At 47.2% G+C, this 10200-nt stretch overlaps 1 protein-coding gene across 1 annotated transcript in view; it reads left to right on the top strand.

Annotated features, from left to right (window-relative positions):
* Nucleotides 1–851: 851 nt before the first annotated feature.
* The window catches only part of dzank1 (double zinc ribbon and ankyrin repeat domains 1), a gene marked incomplete at both ends in the record, with an annotated part of 78052 nt that continues 68703 nt past the window's right edge, over nucleotides 852–10200 (top strand). Inside the window, 2 exons of the mRNA XM_083653691.1 lie at nucleotides 852–942; nucleotides 1341–1464. Coding sequence (XP_083509817.1) covers nucleotides 852–942; nucleotides 1341–1464 — 215 coding nt within the window. The remainder of the gene's footprint in view (nucleotides 943–1340; nucleotides 1465–10200) is intronic.

The following is a 10200-nucleotide window of genomic DNA, read 5'->3' as shown; positions in this document are numbered from 1 at the left end:
CGACCTGAGAGCAGCTGTGAGTGAGCGATGTCATAAATTGGATAGAGTGCTTGGAAATGAGAAGTCTTCCAAAAGAGAAGTCTGGTGACCCAGACAGTTACCGGTTTGGCTGAATTACAAGCATGCAATGAGATGATGTGCTGCTGTTTCCGCCACAACTTGTACTGGGGGCACGGTGGCGCAGTGGTAGCACTATCACCTCACAGCAAGAAGGTCCTGGGTTTGATTCCCGGCTAGGACACTGTGGGTGCTGTGTCTTGCCTACTGCCCAGGTGGGCTATCTCGTCAAAAGGGCCTTTCTGTGTTGAGTTTGCATGTTCGTCCTTAGCCTGAGTAAACCCAGCCTCCACGTGACCTGCTCTCAGACCTGTTCTCAGTCACTACAGTGAGCAGGTCACGTGGGGGCTGGGTTTACCTAGGCTAGTTCGTCCTGTGCTCCCTGGGGGTCCTACATCTAATAACCCCCCATGAAAAACATGCAGAAGATTGTCACCTGACCATTGATGACTGAGAGGAAGTTGGTCCCCGGGCGCTGAGAGTAAAAAGCTGCTCACCGCTCCTGGCCTGCCCCGAGGAGGAAGGACAGGCCAAGATGGGAAAAATTTTATTTCACCGGCCACCGTCAGCATGTGTGTGTGTGTGTGTGTGTGTGTGTGTGTGTGTGTGTGTGTTTGTGTGTGGGTGGCTGCATGCATTTGTTGTGGTTGTGTGACAAATAAAGACGGGTTTGCCAATCCAGTTCTTCTACTGGCGTCTTATGTCCACTAGATGTCACTACATTTTGTTTATTTTGTTTTTGTGATGCTGTGTGCAGGATCCAGCCAGACAGCATCATGACAGCTGGATCCATCATGGCTCCTCACATCCTGCCGCTCCGCCTGCCACCACCGGGCCGAGCCAAGCACCCCATACACACCGACACGCCCATCGCCATCCAATCAGGTTAGAGCACAGTGCCACATACACAGTGACATGCCTATCACCATCCAATCAGGTTACAACTCTCTCTCTCTCTCTCTCTCTATCTATTGGTGATGCTACTACTTCTGTACTTTTACTTATAGCCCCGCTCCAGTGTATTTTGTCATTTTTAAGATACTAGGAATCTCGCGTGCTACGCATGCTCGATTTCTAAGGTGGAGACTCTGGATAGTGCCCGTCACATCAAAGTTGTGCAAATGTGCACCATTGGCCCTTCAATCAAGTCTGAGTACTTCTTCCACCACTTGCTAATAGTAGCAGTGATGGTAGTAGAAGTACTAATAGTAGCTGAAGTACAGTAGCCTACTACTTGTAGTCATAGCAATAGCTTGTAATTCTGTTCAATGCAGATACTCCAGATGTGTGGATCTACTACACAGTGGATGGGTCTAAACCTACAGGACACGGCAGCAGCAGGAAGTACAGCGGGCCGGTGTTGCTGCCACCGGGCCGGGTGACGGTCCGAGCCGTGGCTGTCAGCAGGTAGGACTGTCTGTAGGTAGGGCTGTCTGTAAGTAAGACTGTCTGTATGTAAGACTGTCTGTAGGTAGGACTGTCAGTAGGTAGGACTGTCTGCAGGTAGGACTGTCTGTAGGTAAGACTGTCTGTATGTAAGACTGTCTGTAGGACTGTCTGCAGGTAGGACTGTCAGTAGGTAGGACTGTCTGAAGGTAGGACTGTCTGTAGGTAAGACTGTCTGTATGTAAGACTGTCTGTAGGACTGTCTGCAGGTAGGACTGTCAGTAGGTAGGACTGTCTGCAGGTAGGACTGTCTGTAGGTAAGACTGTCTGTATGTAAGACTGTCTGTAGGACTGTCTGCAGGTAGGACTGTCGGCAGGTATAACTGTCTGTGTAGGTAGGACTGTCTGTAGGTAGGACTGTCTGCAGGTAGGACTGTCTGCAGGTAGCACTCTGTATGGTACTGTCTGCAGGTAGCACTCTGTATGGTACTGTCTGCAGGTAGGGCTGTCTGTAGGTAGGACTGTCAGCAGGTAGGACTGTCTGTAGATATGACTGTCAGTAGGTAGGACTGTCTGTAGGTAGGGTTGTCAGCAGGTAGGACTCTCTGTAGATATGACTGTCTGTAGGTAGTACTGTTAGTAGGTAGGACTGTCTGTAGGTAGAACTGTCAGCAGGTAGGACTGTCAGTGGTAGGATGTTCAGCAGGTAGCACTCTCAGTGAGACTGTATGGGTAGAACCATCTGTGTAGGTAGGACTATCAGCAGGTAGGACTGTCAGTAGGTAGGACTGTCTGTAGGTAGCACTGTCTGGAGATGGTACTGTCTGCAGGTAGGGCTCTCTGTAGGTAGGACTGTCAGCAGGTAGGACTGTCTGTAGGTCGAGTTGTCAGCAGGTAGAACTATATGTAGGTAGTACTGTTAGTAGGTAGGACTGTCTGTAGGTACTGTAGAACTGTCAGCAGGTAGGACTGTCAGTAGCTAGGACTGTCAGCAGGTAGGACTGTCAGTAGCTAGGACTGTCAGCAGGTAGGACTGTCTGTAGATATGACTGTCTGTAGGTAGTACTGTCAGCAGGTAGGACTGTCTGTAGATATGACTGTCTGTAGGTAGTACTGTTAGTAGGTAGGACTGTCTGTAGGTACTGTAGAACTGTCAGCAGGTAGGACTGTCAGTGGTAGGACTTTCAGCAGGTAGGACTCTCAGTGAGACTGTATGGGTTTTGAGGGCTGATACCGATGATATATTTTTGGGGAGTGAAGCTGATATTTTATGGCTCATTTCCACCACATGGTACTGCATAGTATATCAGAGATAGTCCATTATAGAGATATGTCACCGCAGGCTCCACCAATTCTAAAAAAATGGTAGCAGCAGGTCTCCTAAATGGTCACGTGGTCACCTCTTCCCTGAAGTGTTGTGAGGACTATGCCTGGTGAGTGGTGACGCGGGGTTAGTGCTGACCTAGCAAGCTAACTTGAAATAGAGATTGTGAGTTCCCAAACTCCACACAAACGACACATATGAACACAAAACTGCCCCTTCTTAGCTCAATATAGTTGTAGATATTTGATTACAAAAATAACTTTTCCAACCACAGTGTGTTGCTGAGATAGAGACAGGTCTTGAATAATTTTAATTTACTCCTGATCTGTCTGTCTGAAAAATGCCATTTTAGTGTCAGAATGTTCAGAAGATATGTGGCTTTTAAATGCCACATTCATGGGATGAATATTTAGTTTGATGACTATGGGGGCAAAATAATCTGTCATAGTCTGAGATCACGTGCACTTCTTCCATTGACTCCAATAGACTCAGACCTGCCGAAAGTCTCCTAAGAGGGTGTGTCCGTGGAAAACCGTGGGCAAAACCCACGTGACAAAATGACAGGAAGTGAGTTGAATTTGGAGTGTCTAGAGTGACACTATAGTAGTGACCAGACAGAGCCATCTTGAACTGTATGACATCTCGACGATTTATGACATCATCACTGTCGACATCATCACTGTGGCAGCATCACTGTCGACTCCCCAAAGATGACATCACTGTAGTTATGACATCATCTAACAGTACCCCCTCCCCCCCCCACTACGGGCGTCACCTGGCACTCACAGAAATCCAGATTGAGGGAAGGGTCAAGGATGAACCGGCGTGGAACCCAACAGTGCTCCTCGGGACGGCACCCCTCCCAATCCACCAGCTATTGAAAACCGCGACCCCTGCGGCGCATGTCCAGCATACCTGGGACACGTGAAACATAGGATGGACACGACGGAGAGAAGCAGGCAGCTTCAGACGGACAGCAGCGGGATTCACCACCCGCTCAATAACAAACGGTCCAATGAAACGAGGTGCAAGCTTTGATTTGATTTATTAGTGTTATGTTAGGGATATGACTATTAAGCATCAGACAACAAGGACGGCTCTTCTATAACTGCTCTTAACGTGATCCACTTTATTATTTGACAAGCATCTGACAGCTAGGCATTTCCGGAAGTAACGTCATTCACCCCAGACGTCAGCAGTATCTTTAAAGGAACATTACACCAACAATACACTCACTCCACAATTAGGATCCCCATTAGCTTATGCAGAGCGAGAGCATAAGCTACTCTTCCTGGGGTCCACATAGAACATTAAACATCATACATTTACAAACAAGACAATCAGATATTAGCAAAAATAATACAACACAAAAAAATAAAAGAGGCAGTAGTACTGGTCTGCATTTAAGGCGTAACATCTCAGTCTGATTTACATGAATGACCAACCTGACAAGAAAGGAGTTGTAGTTAGTAAAAAGAAAAAAGCCACTAATTGTCAGTTATACTAGTAGGATGTACTAGTACATTAGATATGCAGTGATAACCCGAAGAGGCTGACAGTCGTACCTAGAGCTGAACAGAAAGCCTTCCAGACTTGAGAAATGAACTGGGGCCCCCGATCGGACACAATGTCGGAAGGAATGCCATGTGACCGATACACTGTCAATGACGGTCAAGATGATTATGTTCCCGTTGGACGGTGGAAGTCTGCTTATAAAATCCAATGCGATGTGAGACCAAGGGCAATGAGGTACAGGAAGGGGCCGAAGGAGACCTGACAAAGGTCTTGTTCTGGGCACAGATCGGGCAGGCAGCGACAAAACTCCTTGTATCCCCCTTCATGGTGGGCCACCAAAAGTGCTAACGGATGAAGGCAAGGGTTCGCCTCACTCCAGGGTGACAAGTAAGCCGGGTCGAGTCGCCCCACTGGAGAACCTCAGAATGGACGGGGTCAGGAACAAATAGATCCTGGCGGACCGTTCCCTGGGTCAGGCTGGTCCTGTTGAGCTAGATGGACATGAGATTCAATCTCCCAAGTAACCGTGGCCACAATACAGGATGCAGGTAGAACAGGTTCAGGCTCAGATTGTGCATCAGCAGAGAACTGGCGGGAGAGGACTGGCGGGAGAGGGCATCAGGCTTGATGTTCTTAGAACCAGGTCGGTAAGTCAAGGTGAAGTTGAACCTCCCAAAATAAAAGGCCCACCTGGCTTGTCGAGCGTTCAACCGTTTGGCTGTCTGGATGTAAGCCAAGTTCTTATGGTCCGTCCACACGATGAAGGGATGCTTGGAACCCTCCAGCCAGTGACGCCACTCCTCAAGAGACAATTTTACTGCCAGGAGCTCACGGTTGCCGACGTCAAAGTTTCTCTCCGCAGGCGAAAGTTTACACAAAAAAGGCACAAGGATGAACCTTTTGATCCACAGGAGAGCATTGAGAGAGCACAGTTCCAATCCCAGTCTCAGAAGCATCAACCTCAACGATGAACTGCAGTTCACGGTCAGGTTGAGCGAGAACCCGGGGCCGAAGAGAAGCAACACTTGGGCTCTTGAAAAGCAGCCTTTGCCTGAGGGGTCCACCGGAACAGAGTAGAGGTGGATGTGAGGGCAGTAAGCAGGGCAGCCAAATGGCCATAGTTGCAGATAAACCGCCGGTAGAAATTTGCAAACCCTAGGAACCACTGAAGCTATTTAAAATTGGTAGGTACAGGCCAATCTGCGATAGCAGACTTTGGCAGGATCCATATGCAGCTACCCCTCTGTTCAGGCAATCCTACGAACCACTTGCCTGGAGGCTCCAGGTATGATGGATGTAGTTAGACACGCTCTCCTTTGCCGTCCAAACAGAATACAGAGATCCGATGTACGTTTACGAAAAATCATTCATATTTATTGTCCAAACAAATAATATTATGTACAACAGCCCCAATTGGCTCTATTCAGAAAAAACAAACAAAATGGATCTATCGATCTTATATATACGACGTTTTAAAGTGCGGTCAAAAACTGTAAGGTACCGCTCTACCTGGGCCTACCTGAGCAGTGATTACCTGCCATCATATAAGGTGAGAGGAAACATGGGAAAAAAGGGCGTGAACCAGGTAAGACTCCATATTAGATTTCCACCATAATAAGAATAGTAATATTAATAATAATAATAAACCAATTTACCATACACCCATCTCAAAGAAGTTAACAAACTAAATATCTAATGGGGCAATAAAGATACAATTTTCACAATTTAGGAAATGAGAAATTTGGCTCCTACATTCCGGCCCCTAATTGTTCTTGTGGGCAACAAAACAATTACTACTTTTAGATATAAGGAGTCAAGATTTCAAAAGGTCTGTTCAAAAGTTCAAAGTCTATTCAAAAAACGTCAAAGTTCATCCAAAATCGAAATCCAAAAATTAAATATATTCCATTTTGACGCTCAGCTCAGTATCCAGGAAGTGTATATCAGTATCCAGGAAGTGTATCAGTATCCAGGAAGTGTATCAGTATCCAGGAAGTGTATGTCGTGTGTGTGTGTGTGTGTGTGCATGTGTGCGTGCGGGGGGGCTGGTGGGGAAGCACACTCAAGTAGGGGCCTCCAGCAGCAGACACAGCTTTGAGATGGGCCTGCGAAGGATGGTAGACTGTGTCTTCACTAGAACTTGTCTAACCAGTCCTCTGGAGTCAGGCATCGTTTGTATGACCCGCCCCAGGATCCAGGAGTTGCGGGGGGCCTTATCATCAATGATGAGTACAATATCCCCAATGTCGAAGTTCCTCCTCTTCTGTATCCATTTTTGCCGTTCCTGTAACTCGGGCAGGTACTCCCTTGTCCATCTCTTCCAAAAGAGGTCCGCCATGTATTGTACCTGCCGCCATCTGCGTCTAGGGTAGCAGTCGTCTGGCTGGAATACTCCAGGAGGTATGAAAGGCTTGGTGTTCAGCAGAAGTAGGTGGTTTGGTGTGAGAGGTTCCAGGTCGTTAGGGTCATTAGAGGCTTTGGTGATAGGCCTGTCGTTGATGATCGATTCTACTTCACATAACAAGGTCTGCAGACCTTCTTCATCAAGTGTCTGTTGTTGTAGAATAGCACTGAGGATCCTTCTGACTGTCCTGATTTGTCTCTCCCAAATGCCACCATGGTGGGAACCTGAAGGGGGGTTAAAAGCCCAAGCGATGCCCTTTTTAAGCAAAGTGTCTTTAATGTGGACATCATCAAGACCTTGGATGGCCTCTCTAAGTTCCCGTTCTGCTCTGACGAGATTGGTACCATTATCAGAGCGCATGAACTTAACTTGTCCCCTCCTGGCAATGAACCTACGGATAGCATTTATGCACGAGTGTGTGTCCAATGAATGTGCCACCTCCAGATGAACTGCTCTTATATTCAGACATGTAAAGATGACTCCATACCGCTTAGCGGTTTTTCTGCCACACTTGATCTCGAATGGTCCAAAGAAATCAACCCCAACGTTTGTGAAAGGAGGGTGATCTGGGGTGACTCGCTCCATAGGCAGATCTGCCATGTGTTGCTCACCTCTACTTCCACTCAACTTTCTGCAGACAACACACTTAGCCGTTACCTTTCGTATAGTGGCATTAGCACTTGGAACCCAGTAATGTTGTCTGAGACGAGAAAGAGTGTAGTTCCGTCCACTGTGTCCAGTATTCTCATGTATCTGCGTGATGATGAGTTGCGTGACATGATGATCCTTAGGAAGTATAGCAGGGTGTTTTGCTTGTGCTGGCATGGCTGACCTGCTTAATCTTCCACCGACCCTCAACACACCATCCTGAAGAACTGGGGACAGTTTATAAAGATGGCTGCCCTTTTTCACTGTCGAACCCATCCTCAGTGCTGCAATGTCATCTGGAAAGGCTCTTTGCTGGCAGAATTTAATGATTTCCACCTCGGCTTCTATGAGTTCTTTTACGGAGAGTGATGCTTTGTTCAATTCCGTCTTTTGTGTTTCCATCTCGTCTTTCATTATTTTCTTGTTATTCTCATTTTTCTCATCCTCTGTGACTGCTTTCAGTGTCAACCTTTTTTTGCACTTTTGCTTTAGTACGTCCTTGATCTTGAGAATCCAAGCGATTGCCTTTTTGAGTCTGTGCCACTTCGAATAGTGTGAGATGAGCTTGTTGACAGTAATCTTGTCCTGCTCTACAGACATAGTATTCACGACTGCCGCTCTTTTGACTTCTGGATCATCCACAGCAAGGGTTTGATCTGGCATGTCTGGCCAGTTACTCTCCGGCTGCATTAAGAAGTCTGGTCCTGAGATCCATGTTTTATTTTTTAAGAACATGTTTGCTGACATGCCTCTGGATGCACAGTCGGCGGGGTTCAGTCCAGAGCTCACATATCTCCATTGGGAAACCTCCGAAACTGCTCTAATTGCAGTGATACGATTTGCAACAAAAGTGTGAAATCTGGTAGTTTCATTCTTAATGTATTTCAACACTGATGTGCTATCTGTCCAGAATACAGAGCGCTCGAGTGGGACCTCTAGTTCTGTTTGCATCATCTTGTCCACACGAGCAGCTACCGTAGCAGCAGTTAGTTCCATACGTGGTATGGTGACTGACTTCAGTGGAGCAACCCGGGCCTTACCCATGATGAAGGAACAATGGTTTTGATGTTCAGTGTTTTCCAACAACAGATATGTAACGGTGCCATAACCGTTCTCACATGCATCGGCAAAGTGATGTAGTTGGGCTGAAGCCAATTCTCCAAAACCACTGGGTTTGATGCATCTCTGGACTTGGTAATCTGACAGTTGTTTCAGATCCAATAGCCAGCTGTGCCATTTCTGAGCGAGGACTTCCAGGATACCTTCATCCCAACCAAGCTTCATCCTGCTTAGCTCTTGCAATATCTGCTTTGCAGGAAGAATGATCGGTGCCAGAACTCCCAGAGGATCATAAATAGAACTCACCATGGAGAGAATACCTCTCCTGGTAAGTGGTCTGTCTTGGATGGTGATTTTAAACTGTAGAGAGTCTGTTTCTATGCACCACTGGATTCCAAGTGCCCTTTCCACTGGTAACACGTCCTGATCCAAATCGAGATCCTTTATCTCCTTAGCTCTTTTTTCTTCAGGAATGGAGGCAATGACAACACGACTGTTGCTGACCCATTTGTTCAGTCTGAAGCCTCCTTTAGCGCACAGGGCTGTGAGGTCTTGACTAAGTGCTAGGGCTTGATCCTCAGTAGCAACAGACTTTAAACAGTCGTCCACATAAAAGTTCCTTAGCACTGTGTGCATGACCTCAGGCGAGAAACCTTCTCTGTGATCTTGTGCACATTGCCTAAGGGCGTAATTGGCGCAGCTTGGAGATGATGTGGCTCCAAAGATGTGCACCACCATCTTATACTCTTGAAGCTCTTCATCCAGATTTCCATTTGGCCACCAGAGAAACCTCATTAGATCTGAATCCTTGTCCGGGACTTTTACTTGATGGAACATGGCTTCGACGTCAGCTATAAAGGCCACCGGTTCCTGGCGGAATCTGGATAAAACACCAATGAGACTGTTTGTCAAATCTGGGCCTTGTAAAAGCTCCTCGTTCAGGGAGGTTCCTTGGTATGAAGCACCACAGTCGAATACCACCCTAAGTTTGTGCTTTTTGGGGTGGTACACTCCATGGTGCGGAATATACCATGTCCTTTTGCTGTTGTTCAGTGAGCCTTTTTCCACCTTCCTGGCGTAGCCTTTATCCATTATGTCGGCCATGAACCGGATGTAGTCCTCACGGAACTGAGTAGACTTGCTGAGCTTTCTTTTCAGGCTGAGGGCCCGCTGTTCTGCCACACAGCGATTATTGGGAAACTCTGCATCCTCTTTCCTCAGTGGCAGCCCTATGTTGTAGTGACCATCCACCAGTTTGGCTGATTTTGAGACACGTTCTATAAAGATGTGGTCCTCCCTGGACATTTCCAGCTGCTCCTCGTGCTGCCGTTCAGGGAAGTCATACCTGATTTGTTGCTGCAGAAGCTCGTCCAGCTGCACAACAGAGATTCTATGTGCCATTAACGTTGACTGCCCATGGGAAGAGACAGAACCCCTCTTGAGAGGTCCATTAATAGTCCAGCCCAGCGTTGTTTTAACAGCATATGGACCGTCTCCCTGGCTGTTGATAACCATCCATGGTTCCATGGCCTTTGGCACGTTAGATCCTATTAACAGGCCAATATCGGCATCAATGTGACGGAGTCGCACTTGCTGTAAATATGGCCATTGGTCCACATATTCCTGGGTAGGAATATTTTCCTTGGCCACAGGGATCCTTTTCTGTGTGAAGACAGCAGGGAGTTCCACTAACGTGCCTTCATCCATGCCAAATACCTCCATGCCATGAACCACAAAGGTACTGACAACCTCCTCTCTGCTCATGGTTTTGAGAAGAATGTCTGTTCTTTTTCCTGAAACCTTGAGG

The sequence above is a fragment of the Poromitra crassiceps genome, assembly GCF_964638095.1.
Source record: "Poromitra crassiceps genome assembly, chromosome: 17".
NCBI lineage: Eukaryota > Metazoa > Chordata > Actinopteri > Beryciformes > Melamphaidae > Poromitra > Poromitra crassiceps.
Note: the sequence above shows the minus strand (reverse complement) of the source record. Positions and strands in the feature narration are given on the sequence as shown.